General features: G+C 44.6%; 1 protein-coding gene across 1 annotated transcript in view; it reads right to left on the reverse strand.

Annotated features, from left to right (window-relative positions):
• LOC306941788 (A-kinase anchor protein 6-like) overlaps positions 1–20,540 on the reverse strand; it is a gene marked incomplete at both ends in the record, with an annotated part of 60,015 nt that extends 39,475 nt beyond the window's left edge. The window contains 2 exons of the mRNA XM_079527431.1: positions 17,328–17,499; positions 20,314–20,540. Coding sequence (XP_079383557.1) covers positions 17,328–17,499; positions 20,314–20,540 — 399 coding nt within the window. The remainder of the gene's footprint in view (positions 1–17,327; positions 17,500–20,313) is intronic.
• Positions 20,541–22,500: the final 1,960 nt, after the last annotated feature.

Consider the following 22,500-nt stretch of genomic DNA (forward strand, 5'->3'; position numbering starts at 1 on the left):
GTGTGTGTGTGTGTGTGTGTGTGTGTGTGTGTGTGAGAGAGAGAGAGAGAGAGAGAGAGAGAGAGAGAGAGACACGAGGGCAAGATACAAAATGTGGATGATTAGAAACGTGGTGATCAAAGTGGGGTCCGGGGACCCCCAGGAGTCCTTCAGGAGGTTCCAGGGGGTTCCCAGCTGAACTAGTTTAACCCTATATACTAGAACCTATTGATCTGCTATTTTCAAAACATCTTGAAACTTTGGGAGGGGAGAATTAAAACATTTTAACAACAACAAATCTTGAATGGGGGTTTCTGGCACAAAATACTTTGTCAGATGTGCGTTTCGCGGCCAAATACATTTATATTAACATATGATTTGGGAAATAGTTTGAGTAAGCACTGGTTTAGAACATTCTAAATCTCTCTCTCTCTCTCTCTCTCTCTCTCTCTCTCTCTCTCTCTCTCTCTCTCTCGCACCCCGGTCACGTCCGGACGGAGGCCAGCCAGGCTGCCAGTCATTCGGGTGTATAACGTGCACGGCCCGGCCGCCGCGCGGTCGTTTTAATTGCCTCGAATCAATTTACACAAAGGAGTCGGCGCCGTCGCGTCTAATCAGCGCCGGGCCGCGTCAAGCTCAAACATCAACGGCCTCAGCGGGGCTCCGTCCGAAGCGCCGCTGACGAGCGGGGGAGCTCAGCGGAGCGGCAGCTCAGACCCATTCAATCCAATAACCTTCACTAGCCCATTTAGACCTGAGGACCGTTCTACTAAATGTCTTCTAAATCCTGACCGTTCTCTGAAAAAACCTATGTTTCTATATCAGTGGTGCTCAATATATTTCATGTCAAGAACCCCAAAAGTGATATGTAATTGGCCACCGACCCCCCCCCCCCCCCATCTGAAAATATGTTATTCCAGGAACCCCTCAGAAGCAAAGATTTGAGTTGAAAAACGTTCGCTCCGAAAGAATATATACATTCAAAGATTCGCGCCACATTTTCAAGATTTTTCAAAAACAAAAAAAGCAGATCTACAAGCTCGTAGCATGGCACTCGGTGCCGCGCTATGAGCTTGTAGATCTGCTATTTTTCAATAGCTAAAGTGACTCTAGTATAATGCTTAAAACACCAAAAAAGGGGTTTCCGCCTTGAATGGGCTAGACAGGCCCCGGCACGTCAACCACGCCGCCGGCCGTCCGTTACCTATTGGCAGATCAAATAGCGCAGCTCTCTTTATCCCCCAGGCGGAGTCCAATGAAGCTGTCTTCAAAGGGCCAGCGGACTAGCGGCCTAGTGTTGAGTGTGTGAGCAGATGCAGCACAAACTAACTACAAACAGAGTTACTGAGGAGGAGTTTTTTTTTTTTAGGAGAAAGAACAACTTGTGGTTCCAACAACTTTTTTCGCGGAGGAAGGGGGGGAAAAACCCACTTTGTGCGTGTGCGTGCGTGTGTGTGTGTGTGTGTGTGTGTGTGCGTGTGTGTGTGTGCGTGCGTGTCGTCAAGTCTAACGTTGAACCAACAATTTGCATATTAAGCACCAGTGGTGTCATGCTCGTAGAACGCAGTACCACGCTGTGGTACCAGTAATTTTTTGATGTGCACGCGCAGGGACGGGACGGAGCGGTGCGTCGGTGCATGTGCGTGCACGCTAGAACGCGTAACCCCTAGATTCAAGAGAAGACGCACCTAATCAACCTCGTGTCACCAGACTTTCCAAGACGCACCAAGTACCCAGTGGTCTAGGTTTACTGGCGTAGGTAAAAAAACACCATGCCACCACTGTTAAGCACTATAGAGGGTATGCACATGCATGAAGTGAATGGCAAATCCAGTGGCAAAATTAGTGACAGAGTGAGTTTAATGTCGTTTAACATCGTTTAATGCAATCAAATACAACTTTTCTGTGTTCCTGCATAACTTCCGGGTTTGATGATGATGTCACGTGCATACCCTCAATTAGATAACCTGTCCTGCATTCCACGACTGTTACACCATACAGCGGGAAGAACTGTAAATAATAACAACTACAATAAAAGCACCAAGACGAATGCTCTAAATGTAAAGTGGTCTTACATCAGAGGAAGTGCAGCGCTGGGCTACACTTTGATCTTCAGGCCTCTAAGTACTTAGTTGCTACATTATAGCTGTCCTGTTTTACATTCAGGTACAAAAGGAAAAATAAATGCTAGCTCAATAATAAAACTGGCAGCAGGCTTATCAACAGTTCACTGTAGATTATTAAGTACATTTTAAAAATTAATATATACTTTTTGGTGTGATATAATGATTTTAGTAAATACAACACATTAACTGGCTGATGATCAAACAGGGCCGAGTTGGAATGCATTCCAACTGGCAGGTTCAACTTCTAGGTCAGCTAGAGGAAACTGTGTCAGCACAGTCAGACGTCACACTATAGTGTACAATACTGTTCTTTAAACTCTGAGACTACAAATGCAACCAAATGGACGTGTAAGGTTCCATTTGGTTGCATTTGCACCGTCTCATACTACCATTATGTTAACACTTTACTTAAAGGTTGGGTCTATAAAATGCATTAGAATTGAATTAATGGTGTTATAATTCACTTCTTAATGTTTATAATAATGCATAACTCATAACAAGGATTATGACGTCTTATAAGTGCTGCTCACAATGCATTATAAGCCCAGCAGAACAGCACGTTATAACTACTACGCATTATAAGTTGTTATGCGTCATAATTAACATGTATAGTGTTATGACTCTGAAGCCGTATTAGTGCAATGCAAATGCAATGCATTACAAATGCAATTACAATCCGATAGACCCGACCTTTAAGTGAAGCGTGAACCAAAATGTACCTTTCAAAGATCCCAACTCAGATCGTCGTCCATGCACGTCCAGAGTTCAGGTTCAAGTCCGACGTCCAACTATACCGTCACCAAAAAAACGGAATCAAAGTATTCCTGGAATATGAAATCGGTCAGATAGAGGTGCTGCTGTACGTTACGAACGTCTGCTTCGTTCCAAGAGTCACACACTGTCCCACATGGGAGGAATATGGTGTCCGACTGTCTGAATAGCTCACTGACCCGAGTGTGCCGGTAGTGTGACCGTGTGTGTATGTGCGTATGTACGTGCGTGCGTGAGTGTGTGAGACTGTGTGCGTGTGTGTTTTGACCTGCTTCCAGTAGGGGGGTGACAACAGTTGTGGGGGCTATTTTGAGACTGACATAACCCTCACCCACCCCACCACTCTCATATCTCTCTCTCTCTTGTGGAACTTTTGATTTTGAAGCCTGAAAGGCCAAACAAAAGCCTATTTTTCATTCAAAAGTTCTAATGTTCAATGCCATAAACAATTTAATGGTTAATCGCAATCACACACACACACACACACACACACACACACACACACACACACACACACACACACACACACACACACACACACACACACACACACACACACACACACACACACACACACACACACACACAGAGGCAACAGCTGCCGGTTAGATCTCCCGAGGGCAGAGAAAGAGAGAAGGGGGAGGGGGTTCAAGGTCATTTCTTGGGGAGTTGTATTTTCACAATAACAATGCTAATACTACTAATACTAATAATTCCAAATGTCGATATAACATATTACTATAGTATTTGCTGTATTGGTGGTTATTCTCTGTGACTCTGTCATTTTGTTTTGAACAGCGACTGCACAGTACAATCCAGAGAGTTCCTTTAGCTGTGTAGACCAATAAGTCATAATGTGCGTATTGAATTATGCCATATCCTAAAAAGCATCATATTTCTAGTCTGTCAGAGTTTTCACTTTTTAACTTGAATTCAAGAAGACAGACAGGTCACTTCAGGGCAAACACAACACCCACTATACTTGACTATCAATTCATGATGAGCTAGAGAAAAGAAACTTCCCCATGTTGACTTTCTACTGTATTTATAAGTTCTATCATACAGTTATTATTATAAAACACATGCCACATCAGTATGGGAAGGAAGGAAGGTAGAACGAAAGAAAGAATGAAAGGAAGGTTAACATGGGTTCTAGTCTTGGTAGTGTAGGGGTTGGTGTCCTTTCTTTTATGTTATTCATTGATCCTGTGTTTCTTTAGTTAACACAATATATGCCCAAGAGGTCCACAGACGTCATAGGAACTACCGCATGTAGTGCCCAGGACATCTGTACACATGAAAGAATGAAAGGGCACATAATGTAGGCAAGAGCTATGTATTCATTTTTGGTTAAAGGTAAGCATAGGTTTTTGTTTGATTGGAATTTGATGTCCAGGTGCCCACCCTGAGGTAACTTACACCCATGTATTGTCCCTTATGTTAATAAATCACTGTATTTGGGGTTTTAAACTGGTGTTGGCTGGATGTGTTTGGGGACTGAGAAGGTTACTGGTGACCCCTAGCCTGGGTCATAACAGTTGTTCATAACAGAGGTGGCATTCACACCAGCATGCGATAATGCAATTTAAACGAGTCTTACTGCCTATTGTCGGAAAGTGTGCTTCGTTTGGCAGGTGTGAAGGCTCATTGGAAACTCTGATGCGGATCAAACAATCACATTCTAGTTCGCCAAAAACTGGGGTTTCCCTTCCAACCGCACCTGACTTCGATAGCAAACAATGTGGCAGATGAATGACGAGCAAACACAGCTGGAGACGGAGCGCAAAGATTTTCCCCTTAGAGCCGTTACCGTGGATAGACGTGGTCGAATGAGGAGACTGAAGCCCTCATCGAAATATGGTCGGACGAGCACATTAATCAATTGCTTAAGGAAACACATAAAAACACATGCAGTGTACAGAATATTCTGTCTGTCTGTCTGTGCGTAAACATGGAGCGCTGTGACTGTGTGTGGGAACTTTCTAAAATCTCGTTTAAATATTGTAAACGTCAGAGGTCGGATTAATTTTGCGCTGCTGTCTCCGCTGTGCATGTGTCCAGAAGAACAGTCACGCACGCATGCACGCACGCATTCACGCATGCACGCACACACACACAGTCCCCGACAGTGACACACTGCATCCACCGTTGACATTACCCTCACTTTACGTCCTAACCATTACTCAGAGTATATTTTTAACACCATATATTTCACTGTTTAGTTTATGAATTGAACACATTGATGAAGTTCCTTGCTGCGGTTGACAGCGCAGTGTGAACGCAAACGCAACTACACCCCTCAATCGCAGCGAGTCTACCGAAGTAGAGGTGAGAATGTGACGCACCACCATCTGCCATTCCTGTGCAGTCAACATCCCATTGCTTCTCATTCAAACTCTCAGCCTTCATAGTCCCCGTATCAAATCAACACTCCCTAAACCAAGGCCATGCTGCCGTAAAGCGTCCTGAGCATGCCAATTTCACCACTTAACTACCTGGCCGTAAATCCTCTTTGCCCTCTACACCAAATGTCTTCGCCGGAAATAGCTGATCTCCCATTTCACAACAACACATTGTGAGGCGCTGTGACACAAGTTTGCCTATTATGTCATGCCCAGAATAAGGACACTAAGTTGTGGTTACGCACCATTAAGCGTAAGAGAGGGACAACAACGTAACTTCATTGTTTCAACAATTTCTTACCACTACGGCTCAAGAAACCACCACTCCTGAATGAAGTGTCTGCTGCTGGGAGTCTGGTGCAACACACAGGTCCTGGCTGCACTCCTGGTGAGAGCAGGAGTGGACCTGGTTAGACGTAGAAGGGGCCCGGACAGGAGTCAACCCACATAGCCTTGTCTCTCCACATACCAGAATTGTACCTCCCAGTCCCGGCAGAGTAGTTCCGGAGTGGATCCAACGGATTGTGTGGCCCTGGTCTTTCCCTAGTGGGTCTGATCGAGGGTTGCTACTGGGACGTAAGTCGGGACTTGATCACCCTGGCTAGGTCACCCGAGTGAGGGGTATGATGTTCGCGAGACCCGAAACCCCGATGACCTTGGGATACATCACTGAGGATACGTCCCAGGTGCATCCAAACGATGTATTTTCGTTCTGAGGTTAAGAGGGGTAAAAAAATATTTATAAAAACTGTACAGTTTTAAAATGGAAATTCAATCCGCCAAGTTAAAACTTCACAAGTAGCAGATGACAGCATTCTGCTACATGGTGATGAAAAGTTATTCATTAAAATACTAGCAAATTTCCAGGCCCCATGTCTCCTGAACTGAATTTAAAGAGAACTGAAGCAAATTACACGATCCAACACCAATTGGGCTCTCCTCTCCTATGTGAAGTCATATTCTGTGTATTCATAGCGTAGCAGTATTGATGTTAGCCAGGACTGTCCTGTCTAACAGCTGTCTTTGTCTCTGGTACATGTTTAATTAAAGACAGCCACTCTTTGAATTAGGGAGAGGTTTCGGGTCCGCCCGCCCGCCCGCCCGTCCGACCACCCGGCCGCCCGCCCGCCCGCCCGTCCGTCCAACCGTCCGTCCAACCGTCCGTCCGTCCGTCCGCCCGCCCGCCTGTCTGGCGTGCATGTGTGGGTAACAGCTGTAATGCTATCTGTGGAATCCAGTCCAGAACAGTCTACATTCTCCAGACAGCTGTTACAGTAATGCTTGGAATGACTGTGAACAGTTAATACACATACACACACATGCGCGCGTGTGTGCAGACGCACGCACGCACGCACGCACGCACGCACGCACGCACGCACGCACGCACGCACGCACGCACGCACGCACGCACGCACGCACGCACGCACGCACGCACGCACGCACGCACGCACGCACGCACGCACGCACGCACGCACGCACACACACACACACACACACACACACACACACACACACACACACACACACACACACACACACACACACACACACACACACACACACACACACACACACACACACACACACACACACACACAATTATAGTTATATATCCTGACACATGGCAATGTCAGAAACACCTCATAGACTGAAATAGATCACGAGGGAGAGAGAGATAGAGAGATAGAGAGAGAGATACACAGAGAGAGAGAGAGAGAGAGAGAGAGAGAGAAAGAGAGAGAGAGAGAGAGAGTGCGTGCGTGCGTGCGTGCGTGCGTGCGTGCGTGCGTGCGTGCGTGCGTGCGTCTAAGCAGACACCTGTACTAAAAGGGGTACACTGAGTCCATGCCGTTCCTGCGTCCCCTTGGCTCTGCTTCGGGGACTTGTCGTTCTACCTGCAGACGGTAATCAAATCTACAAAAAATACAAAATCTACAAAACAACCAAGCGTGGTCGGCTACACTGTCGCTGAGTCACTGTTGGCGTGCTTCTCTGGTGGAAACCTAATATGGCCAAAGCATGGCCAGACTAATATCACTGCATAAATATACAAAGCTGTTACTTTTCACGACTCAAATTCAAGAATAGCAAAAGCAGCAGATCAACAAGCTCAAAACGCGCACCTCTTAAATGTTTCGATGCTTTTGTGTGACGCTGTAGTTTGATTGAGTAGGGCATTCATTGACAAAAAAAACCAAAAAATAAAAAAAATATGGAGATAAGAGGTTTCTGCCTGACAGAGACGATAAAAAGGCCAAAAAGTACAGGGAACTGGCTGAAAAATATTATTGTGTGCTGTTTTATGTTTGACTATGTAAAAAAGTAGGCCTGCCCTACACCGAGTCGTTTTTACAAAAGGAGAAATGGCAAATTCTCCAGCATCATTTCTATGATTGTGTTTTAAATTTTGTGTTTTCAATGATATACTTCAGTGTGCTGTAAATGCTTGGTAGTGTGCAGCAAATGCTTAGTTGTGTGTAATCAATGAATGTTATGTGTGTCATTTGAAAATATGGTTGTGTGTACCAAAGGAAAACACAAGTTCCATTTTGGGAACAGTTAAGAGATTTGATGACAAAGAGTCATCTTGCAAAAGGAGTGTCAGGATTTAGCATTGTGTGTGTGAGGTTTTCAGTTTTGTGTGTGCGGTTTTGAGAAAGTAGTTATTGTTTTGAGAAACGTGTGTTAACAATCGTGAAAAACTGTAACATAACCTCTGGGGCTTCTTAGGTGACGGGAAATTGGAAAGCAACAAAGTTTATTTGTTTGTCAGAATTGAGAGAAGGGGGGAAGACGAGTTACACAACCATTTCACCAAAGCCAGTATAACAGATGTGAAGTGAGACAATGATAATTTGCTTACCAGTGGCATTCATGAAATTTGAACCACATTTTATACCAGTCTCACAACCAGTCTAACAGAGTCGGCAGCAGAGATGTGTTACAATACAAAGACTGCATATTTACAGATGTGTGTATACTATCTGTATCTTCTGAATGGTCCAGACCCAAACCATCTGAACCAATAGTTTATTCAGCTCGTATAGTCATATTTCATATTATTTTGTATATGTACCGTCTACTCTAGTAATGCTTTACAAAGATGAATGCAGCAGGGCAATGGCCACTATTGCAACCAATAGTCTTTCTACACTGTGTTGTCGTGTATGTACATGACCACTAGATGGCAGCAAACTATCACGCAATGCTAAACGGTCTACTCAGCATCTATCCTGCATCCAGCTGTTACTGTCTTGTGTAGAGAAAGAGAAACTGCAACATCAGAAAGCCAGCAGCACTACAACTTAGGTGAATGGTCTTATACAGTAGGTGCAAGGCTCAACTTAGATGAATGGTCTTATACAGTAAAGGCTCAACTTAGATGAATGGTCTTATACAGTAAAGGCTCAACTTAGATGAATGGTCTTATACAGTAGGTGCAAGGCTCAACTTAGATGAATGGTCTTATACAGTAGGTGCAAGGCTCAACTTAGATGAATGGTCTTATACAGTAGGTGCAAGGCTCAACTTAGTTGAATGGTCTTATACAGTATAGGTGCAAGGCTCAACTTAGATGAATGGTCTTATACAGTAGGTGCAAGGCTCAACTTAGATGAATGGTCTTATACAGTAGGTGCAAGGCTCAACTTAGATGAATGGTCTTATACAGTAGGTGCAAGGCTCAACTTAGTTGAATGGTCTTATACAGTATAGGTGCAAGGCTCAACTTAGATGAATGGTCTTATACAGTAGGTGCAAGGCTCAACTTAGATGAATGGTCTTATACAGTAGGTGCAAGGCTCTGTATGGTCTTATACAGTAGGTGCAAGGCTCAACCTAGATGAATGGTCTTATACAGTAGGTGCAAGGCTCAACCTAGATGAATGGTCTTATACAGTAGGTGCAAGGCTCAACTTAGATGTATGGTCTTATACAGTAGGTGCAAGGCTCAACTTAGATGAATGGTCTTAGACAGTAGGTGCAAGGCTCTACTTAGATGAATGGTCTTAGACAGTAGGTGCAAGGCTCTACTTAGATGAATGGTCTTATACATTAAAGGCTCAACTTAGATGAATGGTCTTATACAGTAGGTGCAAGGCTCTACTTAGATGAATGGTCTTATACATTAAAGGCTCAACTTAGATGAATGGTCTTATACAGTAGGTGCAAGGCTCAACTTAGATGAATGGTCTTATACAGTAGGTGCAAGGCTCAACTTAGTTGAATGGTCTTATACAGTAGGTGCAAGGCTCAACTTAGATGAATGGTCTTATACAGTAGGTGCAAGGCTCTGTATGGTCTTATACAGGAGTAGGTGCAAGGCTCAACTTAGTTGAATGGTCTTATACAGTAGGTGCAAGGCTCAACTTAGTTGAATGGTCTTATACAGTAGGTGCAAGGCTCTGTATGGTCTTATACAGTAGGTGCAAGGCTCTGTATGGTCTTATACAGTAGGTGCAAGGCTCAACTTAGTGAATGGTCTTATACAGTAGGTGCAAGGCTCAACTTAGTTGAATGGTCTTATACAGTAGGTGCAAGGCTCAACTTAGATGAATGGTCTTATACAGTAGGTGCAAGGCGCTGTATGGTCTTATACAGTAGGTGCAAGGCTCTGTATGGTCTTATACAGTAGGTGCAAGGCTCAACTTAGTTGAATGGTCTTATACAGTAGGTGCAAGGCTCAACTTAGTTGAATGGTCTTATACAGTAGGTGCAAGGCTCTGTATGGTCTTATACAGTAGGTGCAAGGCTCTGTATGGTCTTATACAGTAGGTGCAAGGCTCAACTTAGTTGAATGGTCTTATACAGTAGGTGCAAGGCTCAACTTAGTTGAATGGTCTTATACAGTAGGTGCAAGGCTCAACTTAGTTGAATGGTCTTATACAGTAGGTGCAAGGCTCAACTTAGTTGAATGGTCTTATACAGTAGGTGCAAGGCTCAACTTAGATGAATGGTCTTATACAGTAGGTGCAAGGCTCAACTTAGATGAATGGTCTTATACAGTAGGTGCAAGGCTCAACCTAGATGAATGGTCTTATACAGTAGGTGCAAGGCTCAAAGCTTACAAATAGGAATGAAGGAATAGCCAACACACAGGAAATGCCCTTTTCCCTGAGGGAGTTCCAGGGGGTCCCCAGTTAAATGATAGGAGCCAAATGGACCCTTATGGGTCTGTAACTCGTACACTCTCAGAGTTAAATTAACATTGATTTTACGACATAAAGTGGGGTCCCAGAGACAGAAATCCCATTACATAGGGGTCCGTAACCTAATGCATGTCAAACTGAGGGTCCTTGAAATGAAAAGGTTTGGGAACCACTGGACTAACGGACACGTTTCGGCCTGATAGGCCTTCCTCAGGGTTGTAGCCAGCACTATTCCACCGTCTCCTGATAGGCCTTCCTCAGGGTTGTAGTCTGCAGATAACTATTATTATAACAGCCTGATAGGCCTTCCTCAGGGTTGTAGTCTGCAGATAACTATTCCACCGTCTCCTGATAGGCCTTCCTCAGGGTTGGAGTCTGCAGATAACTATTCCACCGTCTCCTGATAGGCCTTCCTCAGGGTTGGAGTCTGCAGATAACTATTCCACCGTCTCCTGATAGGCCTTCCTCAGGGTTGGAGTCTGCAGATAACTATTCCACCGTCTCCTGATAGGCCTTCCTCAGGGTTGGAGTCTGCAGATAACTATTCCACCGTCTCCTGATAGGCCTTCCTCAGGGTTGTAGTCTGCAGATAACTATTCCACCGTCTCCAAAATCCAAATGCTAGATATTAGATACATGCTAGAAATAATATCTTTGGATTTATATATTTTAATTTCCATTTCTGCTGATAATGAAGCTATATAAGCTTTGGTGATTTTGATTTATATTAGGATACATTTGCACGACTGGAAAGACGAAACGGAAGTGGGGAGGAGGCTTCCCCCTTTAATTATCAAAAGGGCTGCCGCCTGCCGTGCTCCAAACTGTAGCCTATATGAGCGGAAGCATTTGAAAGTTGGGGAAGGCAACAGTCTGGCCACGCGACACTACTGTCAAACTGATCGCACACATCTGTTCTGTCCTTACAGTGGTTCTCAAAGTGGGGTCCTTGAGATGGGTCCCAGGGGGTCCCCAGCAAAATGTGTTAATATCGCATTCAAATCAGTTAAGTACTTTACTTAAACCTACCGGTATGTATATGTAACGCCCGGGATTCCAACTCTGGTCTTCCGGGTGAAAGTCCAACATCTCACTGCCAAGCTACACCAGGCTTTTCTCGCACGTTTCTTGCGCGTTTTCTCCCGCGCGTGCGTTTAATTTAGGTCCAGTCCTATTTAAAAAAACGCACGCGTGGGCCGCGCGTTTAGGGTAAACGCGCGAGAAAAGCCTGGTGTAGCTTGGCCGTTAACCACTAGACCAAAGGGATATCCCTCTGGACCAGGGGAGATATTAGACTTTTGAGGCCATCAGGCAGAGGCTCTGAGCCACTCTGCTACACATAGGTTAGGGTACTTCCACTATTTGAAAATAGCATATCTACAAGCTCTGCTATTATGAAAAAAAAACAATTTTGTATATGTTGTACGGCCCTGGCACAAACTATTTCCTGATGGGTCCTGTATAGTATTCTTGGCCTGCTGGTTGTCTACAATACAGTAGATACAAGAGGTTTATCTCTGTTCCTGTCTGTCTTTTATTGAACCAAGTCAACATACGACTCACTGAGGACCGCACGCACACATGCGCACACACACACACACAGCGCCTTGGATAAAGGCGCTATATAAATGCACCGTTTAACACACACACACACACACACACACACACACACACACACACACACACACACACACACACACACACACACACACACACACACACACACACACACACACACCAAGGTCACTGTCAATCACCCCTCACAATCACAAAGAAAAGACACAGCTGTGGCCTCTCTCTCTCTCTCTCTCTCTCTCTCATCAGTACGACAAAACAACCAAGTCAGATCACATGACTAGACAAAAGTAACAGCAACTATAGCTAGCACACACACACACACACACCCACACACACACACACACACACACACACACACACACACACACACACAATTGATTGAAAATGTAAGTTTTTAGACCTTTTGACCTTGTATTGTAAATACAAGTACACACACATACACTGACTAAGCTGGAAGCATGTCCAGTATGATTTAAAGGTGAGAAAACTGGAATCGCCCCTGAAAATGTATTTTATGTTCATTCTGTTCAAGAGCTTGTTATTTACATACAGTATTCATTCAGATATATTGGATATTTTGGGGCGTGGCCGAATCTGCCATTCCTTCATGGGGTGAAAACAACACTGCTTACCTTTGGAATTTCATTAGGGAACCAACACGTTGTTACATTATATGGGTTTATACTTTATTTTGTTCACCCTGTGGTGAAGTATTGTAGAGCAGGGAATTGCAACAACCACCAATGCTGCGAAAAATGAAAATGGGACTGCTAAACATTCAAAACTTTCCGCAATTCTGCCACTAGTCATATTCTTTGAGGCAGTTTTTTTTGTGTGGAAAACGGTTCAGCCAGAGCACTAGTCTGAAATCACACCAGAGAATTCATACAGGAGAGAAGCCCTACCACTGTGACCATTGTGGGATAAGCTTCAGCCAGAGCACTAGTCGCAAATATCACCAGAGAATTCATACAGGAGAGAAGCCCTACCATTGTGACCAGTGTGGAAAACGGTTCAGCCAGAGCAATAGTCTCAAACTTCACCAGATAATTCATACAGGAGAGAAGAACTACGACTGTGACCAGTGTGGAAAACGGTTCAGCCGGAGAAGTACTCTCAAATTCACCAGAAAAAACATGCAGGAGAGAAGCCATACTGCTGTGACCAGTGTGGGAAACGGTTCAGTGACAGCTCTAGAATCAAACTTCACCAGAGAATTCATACAGGAGAGAAGCCCTACCATTGTGACCAGTGTGGAAAACGGTTCAGCCAGAGCAATAGTCTCAAACGTCACCAGAGAATTCATACAGGAGAGAAGCCCTACCACTGTGACCAGTGTGGAAAACGGTTCAGCAACAGCAATAGTCTCAAATGTCACCAGATAATTCATACAGGAGAGAAGCCCTACCACTGTGACCATTGTGGTATAAGCTTCAGCCAGAGCACTAGTCTCAAATATCACCAGATAATTCATACAGGAGAGAAGCCCCTACCACTGTGACCAGTGTGGGAAATGGTTCAACCACAGCAATAGTCTCAAATATCACCAGAGAATTCATACAGGAGAGAAGCCCTACCACTGTGACCAGTGTGGGATAAGGTTCATAAAACAGAGCAGTTATCTCAAATGTCACCAGAGAATTCATACAGGGTTGAAGCCCTATGAGTGTGACCAGTGTGGGAAACTGTTTCGCCATAGCAATAGTCTCAAATATCACCAGAGATTTCATACAGGAGAGAAGCCCTACCACTGTGACCAGTGTGGGATAAGGTTCAATCTCAAAATTCACCAGAGAATTCATTCAGGAGAAAAACCCTATGACTGTGCGGCCAGTGTGGGAAACGGTTCAGCCAAAGCAATAGTCTCAAATATCACCAGAGAATTCATATTGGACAGAAGACCTAGCACTAACAGAGATGTTGAGGGAAAAGCTTCTGTGGAAAGTGTAATTTCAACGTCAGCTCAAGCAACACCACTGTAAGCTAATTAACTGGACATTCATTGAGACACTTCGGCTCAGATTGACCATAGACCATTTATTGCAAAGCTGTTGCATGTTAGTATGGCGGTGTGGCTCTGCTCATGTGATATCAGATGATCTGCGTACCGAGACACAGGTCTGGTATCACATTTGATATCTCCGATTATCTGTGCACCAAGACACAGCTCTGATATCAACAACCCCCCAGAGCAGAGCCAAAGATACAATAATCCATGAACAATACACAGAAAAAACACATCAACACATGATTCAACACAATGAAACACATCAACACATGATTCAACACAATGAATCTACACAATCACAACCAATACAATAATATCCCATAATCCCTGGACTAAGAATTACGGGGAGGAGGCCGGGGAGGTGGGGGAAATTTCCACGCAGATGCCGCACGATCTGCCTGACAGCTCAGCATGCAAAGAATGAGTAGAGAGCTGAGGCTGCTTAAAGACCACATGTTAGGGTGCCCAAATCTGAAGTTAGGTGGTCAAATTACCTGAAACTGAAGCAATTCAGTAAAGGTCAACGCTTCATCATGGGGTCATTTTAGGGCCTAGGACCTCCAGTAAAGGGTAAAATACTCTTCTTGGTTGTGGGAACAACATATCCAACGATGAGGACCCCAGGCCCAAAGATGTCCCCCTTGCAACTGTTTCAACTTTGGGTCAGCCTACATGTAAAAGTGCCCAAAGTTGAAGGGCAGAGCTTCAACTTCAGCTACCCAGTACCCAAGGTTGAAGCCCTTCAACTTTGGGCAGATCTAGAAGCTCGTAGTGCGGCACCGAGTGCCACGCTACGAGCTTGTAGATCTGCTATTTTTCAGTGGGGTACATTTAATCACTGGTCCTGGGTCAATCCAAGGGCCTACCACTCCACTCTCTTGATATGTTGTTCCCCAACTCTTGGAGAGTATTTAGGCCTTTTACTGGAGGTCCCAGCCCCTAAAATGACCCCAGGAGGAAGTGTTGGCCTTTACTGAATTGCTTCAGTTTGAGTTCATTTGAGCACCTATAAATTCAGATTTGGGCACCGTAGCATGTTGTTTTTAAGTGGTGGGCCTCGGGTCATCCTAGGGGCTAGAACAGGGGTGCCCACACATTTATGACGTGAGATCTACTTTCAAAATGACCAGCTCAACAAGATCTACCCACTGAAAGAATAAGTGTACCATTGCTGAAAATAGTTTAAATATATAATGTAGGCCTACCTGGGGGGGCTTTGGAATAGGGAGAAAATATGACAGGCAGTTTGCTGTCAAAATATGTCCTCCCCGTATTTAACTTAAACGCCCAATGCATTCTCAATGGCAATAGCACAAACTTTGGCATGCTACTAGTCCTACATACTTACACCTAGAAACCCCATTCAACCCTATTTAGGTTCATCTTACGGTGGACATGTTTGCCTGAAAAGAAATCTTTGAAATGTTTCATAGTTTTAGAAATATAGTGCTTTCAAATTTGAGAAATGTATAATGGGGCTCAATGGCAGCTCTATGGCACGTCAAAAATTACTTTCACCTAGAAACTCTATTCACACATTTTATAATTCAGCTTACTGTGGAGACACATGCTGGAACTTTTTACTTTGAAATGATTTGTAGTTTCTGAGTTATTTAACTTAAACGCCCAATGCATTCTCAATGGCAATAGCACAAACTTTGGCATGCTACTAGTCCTACAATGTAGGACTTTCCCTGGACCTTCTAGCCGCTAGAAGGTCCAGGGAAAGGCCTACATACTCTCCAAGAGTTGGGAAAGAACATATCAAGAGAGTGGAGTGGTAGGCCCTTGGATTGACCAGTGGATGCAATGTACCCCACTTTGAGGTGTCACGTCTTAGGCCTAGATTTAGGGTAGGATTGAACCAGTCACACTGTAATTGCACTGTGGGAATGAGGGCGTGGCCTAGAGAGGCAGCAGATTTAAATAAGCAGTATAGATCACTAGGGGGAATGAATGAGGGGAACCATGTACACACATATAAACCATCTGCCCTCCGTGCCGCAAAGAACTAACGCTACGCTTGAAATGTAGTGACACACAAGAAGATACACAAAGAATAAGTAAAAATGTGGGGGAGTATACCTAAAATCCCTCCAGGGGCTTGAGAAGTGGCATTCTCAAGGGAATGTTTGTATATTAACACATCCCCTTCCATGTATTTATTCATCGTTTTTTAAAAAATTTTTGCTGTATGGTATTGCAGTGTTTCTCAGAGATCAAGGCATGTATGCCTTGATCCCGCCTCTAGCTGCCGCTGATTGGCCAGGCCGTTTGGTGGCCGGAGCATCAAGTCTGCCTGAGAGTTCCCAGATGGGAGCAGGAGGGGGGGAACCCAGTGTACTCTCTGCTGCCCCATCTGGCGGAGTCAGGTTACCGGGGACCACCAGGGGGTTCCAGGGGGTGATGATCCCCAGGGGGTCATGCTGTGCTGCGAGCTTGTACCGCTGCTATTTTTTAAATGTTTTGAAAAATCTTGAAAGAGTACTTTTGATGTTTTTTTTTAAGTTTAAGACAAATCCTCTCCTCTGGGATCCCTGGCACAAAATATTTTCAGATGGGGGTCCGCGACCGAATATATACAATATATCAATTTGGTGGTCCTTGAAACGAAAATGTTTGAGAACTACTTTAACAGTATGTGTACAGTATGTGACAATAAACACCTTGCATCTTGTGCCACAGGAGAGGACTGTATGCACCTATATATGCAGGCCAGATACAGCTGGCAGCCCAGCAGGGGGTGCTGTTAGCCTGGCCCTGGTCCATTATGTCAGAATGTCCCTGAGCAGGACACTTGACCCTTAACCATGTGCCCATCACACCCATCAGAGCAGGGTGGTGAAGAAGCCAAAACTGAATTTTTATCAATTTGATGAATTGATTGATTGATTGAATACTTCATTAGTCTGAAATGTAAACAGCGCAAGGTGCAGTCAGACATTAAGGCTGAAAGCATATTCTGTACCACAAAAAAGTCCTGCAGAGTTGTTTCCATCGTGGTCCTACTATGTATTCAATTCATCAACATAATACAGCATTTACACATTAGTACCTGATCATCAACACTATACGTCCAAAAGAGATGGGAAAGTTTACATTCACCTCCCTTTGTGGTCTTCTTTGTTTTTAGGTCAATTTCGAAAGAAACCAGTGTTACATTATCCTATAATGGATGTGTCATTCCACATTCTGCAGAGTTGTAGAATGAGAATTGTACCACAAAAGCCTGTATTTCCCCCCACCAGACATGCATGCACGCACAGTCGCACACATGCACACACACAGACACGCACACGCCCGGCTGTTGTCTTACCTTCAGCTGTACCAGGTGCACATCGACGTGTCTGTTGTCAGAGTCCTGGGCCACAGAGTGGGTGAGGTGAGTGACTCTGTCACTGGTGGCTCGGAGCCAGGTCTCTATCTCTGGCAGGTGGAGCACCACCTTCCAGTCTGCTACGGTGTGAAGAGGAGGGGGCTTCCTGCACCTGTACATGTACAACACGGTACGGTTGGTTTACACTTTGGTGGCGTCGTAATGCCATTTTTACACTTGGTTGCATCATGCTGAAAATAGCCGATCTACAAGCTCACAGCGCGTCACAGCGCGACACATTGTGAGCTTGTAGATCTGCTATTTTCAGAGCACAACAACCCGGTGCAACCCACTAGTCTTCACTAGTCCCTCTCTAACATTTCAGTGTCTATTTTGTTTTTATTTTGTTAAAAAGGTAGGCGACGGACGTTTTTCGCCATAGTCGACGAAATCAACACTGCAACACATGACAACTAACATCATCCACTGCAGTCTCTGCACTGTAAACCTTTATGCGGTACGAAGAGTGTTTGTTGTGCCGGTTGATTTGATTGATTAATTGATTGAATACTTTATTAGTCCAAAATGTAAACAGCATGTGATAGGCTACAGTCAGACATTAAGGCTAAAAGGTAAACACAAAAAGGATCTGGGGACTTGTTTCCATTATGTATTCAATTCATGTATTCAATTCAAATATACAAAACACTATTATGTGCAAAGGAGAAAAAGGAAAAACATTTATTTCGCCTTGTGGTCTCCTGGTAGGTGATTGGTCAGGCCAGTTTGGAAAGAAACCAGTGATTTACATCTTTTCGTTTAAGGGATGGTGGCAGGGCATTCCACATTTTGGTGGCAGAGTGTGTACTAAACTTTAGAACAAACATGGGGAAATTCTCATTCGACTACTACCCTTTAGAACAGGGGTGAGCAACTTTGACGATGGAGAGGGCCACTATATTTCCACACTAACTCCAGAGGGCCACATTGCTGTTGTAGCAAAAAATAGCAGATCTACAAGCTCAAAACGCGTCGCACTGCGACACGTTTTGAGCTTGTAGATCTGCTATTTTTGCTATATTTGAATTGGAATTCTGAAAAATAACATTTTTATGTAATTTCAAATGCCTTAATTACTTGTGTTGAGCATTGAGCTACTAATTTAGACTGAAGTAATGAAAGCGGGTCATGTTTGCGTGGAATGGATGTTGTGGAATTGTAACAGCTGAAACCAATATTATATCAGTATTCTGTTCAGTATTCTTAATGTACCTGAGGGCCACATTAAGTGAAGGTGGGGGCCGCATGTGGCCCCCGGGCCACCAGTTGCCCATGTATGCTTTAGAATCTAAAAGGTATAGCACCAGATTGTTATCACACCCTCTAGTGTTGTGGCTGTGTGGTGGGGGTCACTCACTTTGGAGATGTATAGTTGGTCAGGTATGACGTATGAGGGTATTGAGGGCACTGCCCCTTGACTATCTGGGGTGTCTGAAGTTTAGTTTTTATTGACATTGAGATGTTGGAGAAACAAGAGACGTGCAAGCATACAAGTTTTCTTTTATCATAAACAACTGTTTAGGATGGGCTTGGACCGCTTGGTAGAAGACAAAAGGTGCTGAAAATGTAAGGGAGAAATGGTAAAAAAACTTTACATGCTTTTTGGGAATGTCCTGTGGTTTTACCCTTCTGGAAAGAGGTACTGAGGAAACTTGGAGAATGGTTGGGACTAAGATTACCAGAATGCCCAAGGTTCTGTCTCCTGGGAGATAGCACACTTTTGCCACAAGGGGTCACCAAGGCACAACATACATTGGTGACTGACTGACTGCAGGCCTTATTACTGCAGCCAGGAAACTTAGTTGGTGCTGTACACCAGGGCTCACAGATTGGACCCAATTTATGACTGAAAGATCAATGTCAAAGGAAAGTTCCATTTAGTATGGGACTACTTTTATTTATTAAAGAATTGGTGCATTAACAATTTGTAATATATTACAGATGATATAATCACTATTGTTAACAATAGAATGTGTTGTCCATTTAGCGTAGCTTTCGACTGCTTTTTGTGTTTTTTGTTTTGTTTTTCTTGTCTTTTTCATGTCATGTGCAATTTGTAATTGAAAAACCAATAATAAAAAAAAAGTAAAACCTGCATGAAACAGTAGCCCACTCCTTGGACTAAAAACGGCCATAGCCGTCATCACATTTGGAAACATGTCTATGGACGTTTTTAGCCCATTTTTTTTTGTTTTGTTTTAGTGCAAAACAAATGCTTGCAATGTATTCAGAATCATGACAACCCCCTAGTTTGACCACTCACATGCTACTTAACTCTTTTTTCCCCCAGGTACGTATATATACGTACGTCGACGCTAGGTGGCGTCATGTCCCAAGTCCGTATATATACGTACCCCAACGTAGACTCTGTCTATATAATGGTTGATGCCTATGGAAGCCTTTACCATTGGTCCAGTTCCCATAGCAACGCCGCACTGTTCCAACTATGGGATTGCAAATATATTCACAGTGCAAAGCAGTGGAAGAGAGGATTTTCAAACCGTCATAACTCAGATTCTAGGATCGCTGTCCTTGGTGGATTTTCTGCCATCCACATTTCGGATTTAATTTGTGCCTTTGTACCGCGATGCTGGCGCCATGTAAACGCTTCTGACGAGAGGTAAGGAGTGTATGCGTGTTCCAATGCTGCGGTGGTGTGTGTAACCAGAGTGGCTACCAGGGGCCCCACAGGTGTGGTGTGACTATTGTTATGGCAGTCCCCTGAACAGTGTTTGGTTCGGATCGGAGCAATGCTGCTGCAAATTTGCTATGTCCACTGTTGGCCCACCCTCTAGGCAGACATTTTCATAAATAGTCTCCTGCTGGGGGTCCCCACGGCCAAATACAAAAATGAAACTAGTCACACGCAACGTAGCCTCGGAAACTTACAAGCAACGTTCTAACAGCAGCATGCTAATGCGCTTACCTCCGGGAGTTATCCCTTCCAGGGTATGTCCCTTCCCCAGTCAGGGAGCTCTGTTTGGGGCTGGGACCTGGGGAGAGGTCTGGGGATGAGGCCTGGTCCTGGAGCTCCTCGTCGAAGGCCACGCCAGAGGAGGGGCTAGCGGTGGTGAGGGCGGGGTCTGTTGTTGGTGTAACCGAGGTAATCATTGGGGAGGGGGGTTCCAGGGGCGAGATGGCTACGCTGTTCATGGTGTTTGAGAGAGAGAGCGAGAGAGATAGAGAGCAAGTCCTAGTGTGGATGGGCGAGCGTCATTTGAATCAGCTGGGGGAGAGAGGAAGGGAGAGAGAGAGAGAGTTAGATGTTAATTATTACTTCATTAATTAAGGAAAAGTGGACACACACAATATATCACCTCTTTCACATTGGCATTACAGGCACACTGAACGCGCACACGCACACACACACACACACACACACACACACACACACACACACACACACACACACACACACACACACACACACACACACACACACACACACACACACACACACACACACACACACGAGCACACACACACACACACACACACACACACACACACACACACACACACACACACACACACACACACACACACACACACACACACACACACACACACCTCTCTCTCATTAGGAGTTGTGTATTGGAATCACTGAAGGTACCACTACATTGCCCAGCTACCTGCTAGACTGTTACCCTATAGCCCAACGTTGCCAGGTAGCAGAGACAACTTCCACCCAATGAGATCAATGAGTGCTGCCTCTCACAGTTTACCAACCACCAATGGCTGGGCTGGTGGTTGCCAGTGGTTACGAGGGCACTCTCACCATGTCAGCTCAGAGAGCGAGAGAGAGAGAGAGAGACAGACAGACAGAGAGAAAGAGAGACAGAGAGAGAGAGAGAGAGAGAGAGAGAGAGAGAGACAACAAAAGGAGAGATTGAGAGAGTGCAACATTCTCTTTCTCTCTGAACAAAGACAACTCTTCATGTATGGGTTCAGAGTCCACCAGCATCCAAGTGGAGGAATGACTCTGTCCTTTTGACAATATGCACAAAGCATCAAATTATTACAAGGTCAATATCTATCTCAAAAAGTGTTTTGGATGTGGGTCACGCGTGTGACACACCCTGCCACACACCATCCCGCTAAAAAACGGGTGGCGCAGTGCTAAAGTGCCTTTACACCTCCGCGCAAGTTGTGGGTTCACTGTGTTTTGTAATGGCTTTCCTCTAGCTACAGTTAGCTCACAACATTAGCTTCTGCTGCCACTTGCTCCGCGTTGCGACGTTCAGAGTATGGGTTTTTACGCCGTTCAGACTATGGCTTTTATTATGGGTAAGTCTCCCATTGGCTTAGGGGCAGCCTAGAGGCAACCAATCAAGAAAGTGTCCAGTACGGTCGTCTTTACGGTCGTCAGTAGTGGTGCGTGCAAATGTAGTCCTGGCGCTTTTTAAGCAGCTGGCAAAAAAGGAAAAAAAACACTGGTTGTGGATGTAGGGCACCTGAGCATGCGAACAGGGTGGTGTGGCAGCCCAGAGGGGGGTGCATACTTAGTTTAGACTAGTCATTGGTTAGACATGGGTTAAGGTTAGGTTTAGGTGTGCTGCCCCGTGGAAGGTTAGGTGAGCACAGCATGGAGTCAACGAACAACGTTGGAAAGAAGATCAAAGCAGGATCATTATGAAACAAATGCAGAAGAAGAAAGGCAACGTCTATGAAAAACCTACTGAAGAACAGTAAAACCAGCCCACTTTGTTGCCGTTTCATTTGTAAATGAACACCCTACTGGCCTACTTGATCACACTACAGTGTTGAAACAAGCTACTTATTTTTCCAGTTTTTGGACATAATGACGTTTCCACACGACAAACACAATTGACTGTTCTGGAGGGCAGACAGTGTGGCATTGAAATCAATTACCTGGATGAAACAAATGGTCACACACACACACACACACACACACACACACACACACACACACACACACACACACACACACACACACACACACACACACACACACACACACACACACACACACACACACACACACACACACACACACACACACACACACACACACACACACACACACACACAATTAGACACCCACACAGTGTGCATCAACAGAGGTACACAGTAAAATATCATTTGTACTCAG

Source organism: Electrona antarctica (genome assembly GCF_951216825.1).
Source record: "Electrona antarctica genome assembly, chromosome: 18".
Classification (NCBI taxonomy): Eukaryota; Metazoa; Chordata; class Actinopteri; order Myctophiformes; family Myctophidae; genus Electrona; species Electrona antarctica.